A 2,561-nucleotide genomic window follows, 5' to 3' on the forward strand; every position below is an offset into this window, starting at 1 on the left:
CCCAGGAGCCTGTCTTCACCTGGAGGAACTGCTGGGTGTGCAATAAGATAGGAAACAAGAAGGGCTTCAGCCTGCCACGGCCCCTCACCAGGCACCAGCTCTCCTGTGCCCCTGTTGTCTTTTCCATCCCCAGGCTTGCTTGCCTCCTGGAGAATGAGAAACTAGCCCTTTAGGGGGACCCTGGCTACCCATATACGCTGTGATCCATGTCTGCTAGTGGTTCCCAGACAGATGGAATTCAAAGCCTGGACCCTAGAGTCCAAGGACTGGGAAGTGGCAGGCAGCTGCCTGTCGTGGGACTATGGCATGATGTTTCCAGAAGGATTCAGCTGCTTTCTCGGGGGGGCGGGGGGGGGTGGGGTGGAACGGGGACAGACTGTTGAGGCTGCCGCCGGGGCGGCAGTGAGAACGTGAAGTGTTGCTGGCCTCTTGCCTAGCCTGCTGGCATGTGCTCATCCCTTGAATGGAGTGTGTGCTGGGCCATTGGTCAGGACTCCTAGGAGATGGGACTGTGCCTTTCTCTCCAGCTCAGCATTGCCAAGAGACACGACCCACTTCTCCGGGAGTTCCAGGAGGGCCCCCTGCTCTTCCCACCCACCTACAAGTTTGATAAGAACTCCAACAACTACGATACCAGGTGAGGGGCCCCCGCCAGACGAGGGTCAGCCGGCCGCGGACTTGGAATTAGCCTGTGATGCGGAAACTCTGGGCCAAGAGGCCTGGGAAGTCAGTTGTGTGGGCCCAGGTGGCGGAGGGGCCGCCTCACAGTGGAAGTGTTAGGAGAGCAGGAGCGTGTCCAGCCAGCCACTGCCTTGGGAGTGGCACCTCCCGCCCCCACCCGCTGACCGTGGGAGCTGTCCCAGATTGTCCTGGGGGAGGGGGGGAGCAGGAAGGTGCTGACAGGGCTGCGGGGCGGGGGTGGGGGCAGGGCAGGTAGGGTGAGAGGAAGTGGGGGAAGCAGCCGATCCCTCACTCGAGAGGGACTATATTTCAGCATTCTGGGCACCCTTGCCCACACTTCCCCAAGCCTTTTGGTCCCTCCCAGACAGGGGGATAGAAAGCCCCGCTCAGCCAGTTGCTGGTATGAAGGGGCCCTGCCCCAGCTGTGAGTGAATCAGGTACTACTCAGGAAGATGAAGTAGTAGTTGTCAGTGGAGGAGTTTATGGGGAATAGTACAGTGACTGAGCACCTAGTAGGCAGAAGTACAACTCTGCCCCTTGTCAGCTGCGTGACCTTGGACAAGGTGTTTAAGTCTCAGTCTTGTAATCTGTAAAATGGGGATGATAATAGTAGCGGATTGAACGAGACCTTGAGTGTGCTCAGCTGCGTGGGCTGGCACCTGGTAAGCACGGTGACGACTGCTATTGTTAGATTCATGTCTTCAGGTGGTAGTTTTACTAAGAACCTTTCTAAGAAGCTGAGAATAGGCCAGGTAACCACCAAAACTTTAAGTTCAGACAGAGGGTCAAAAGCAGCTCCAGCATGGAGTCCCTGGCCCAAGTGGGCAAGGCTTCTCGTTGCTTTGAAGACAAAGAATAGGGCCACCTGGCTGGCTCAGTGGAGCGTGTGACACTTGATCCCAAGGTTGTGAGTTCGAGCCCCACATTGGGTGGAGAAATTACTTAAAAATAAAATGTTAAAAAAGAAAAAGAAGAACCCCTCACATGTTCAGGGGGTTTTGTTTCTCCTGGAGCAGCTGCCTCATTTATTCCTCATGACAGCGGGGGCGCCTCCAGGGCAGCACCTCTGGAATTTAGGGAGTAGACAGGTATCTCCCCAGCTAGGCCAGGGGGAGGGGCAGAACTCACGGCCCTGTAGACCCTGTGCTGGAAGGGGCATGGTGGAGTCACAGCAGCCCCTCCACGGATGGGGGAGAGGCGAGCCATTTCAGGAGTATGGAGCAAGACAGGGTGGGGTCACGGCCTGGGTGTACACAAGAAAAGGCCATGAACCCTGGAAACAGAGTCCAGCCTGGGCAACGGAGCAGGCCAGAAAGGAGGGAAGAGGGCAGGTTCTGGCTGGCCAGCTGGCCCGGGTCCCCGGCTGCAGTCTCCCCAGCCGTCCACTGGAAAGGAGAACTATCAGGGGAGTTGAGAGGCCTCAGTGGAACAGGCCCAGGCCTTGGGGACTGGGACCCTCTGCCAATTGACTAAATCCTCGCTTGTCAGCGGGAAGAGAGCTAGTGGCAGGCCAAGGGACCAGGGGTGCCTTTTTCCCCACCCCCAGGTACCGTAGGGACACCAGGAAACGACGGGGCATTGTTGCAGACAGCGGAGTATAGGCTGTGGTCAGCAGGGGCTGAAACTGGCTAGAAGAGGCCCCGTGGTGCTCAGAGGACCTCCCCTGAAAGCTGGGCCAGGGTGGCAGAGTCCGGGCTGAGAGCCGACTGTGGACTGTGTGGCCCACATGCTTCCCTCCAGCCCACAGGACCTCCATGTTCACAGCCAGTCTTGCCAAGAGCAGCAGAAACGGGGGCGGGGGCAGGACAAGCTTGCGAAAGAGGAGGCAGGTGCTTATTTCCACATGACAGATACAAGTGACATTGCGATCGCCGTTACTC

The 2,561-nt window shown here is 57.8% G+C and overlaps 1 protein-coding gene across 7 annotated transcripts in view; it reads left to right on the forward strand.

The window, feature by feature from the left end:
• The window catches only part of INPP5K (inositol polyphosphate-5-phosphatase K), a 17,882-nt gene that overhangs the window by 7,908 nt on the left and 7,413 nt on the right, over positions 1-2,561 (forward strand). For all 7 annotated transcript variants that reach the window (XR_003904520.1, XR_003904521.1, XR_003904518.1 and 4 more), the window contains one exon: positions 528-637. Coding sequence is in view for 3 of the 7 variants with exons in the window: in XM_029927964.1 (XP_029783824.1) it covers positions 528-637 (110 nt within the window). In the remaining 4 variants the exon portion in view is untranslated. The remainder of the gene's footprint in view (positions 1-527; positions 638-2,561) is intronic.

The sequence above is a fragment of the Suricata suricatta genome, chromosome 17 (assembly GCF_006229205.1).
Source record: "Suricata suricatta isolate VVHF042 chromosome 17, meerkat_22Aug2017_6uvM2_HiC, whole genome shotgun sequence".
Classification (NCBI taxonomy): Eukaryota; Metazoa; Chordata; class Mammalia; order Carnivora; family Herpestidae; genus Suricata; species Suricata suricatta.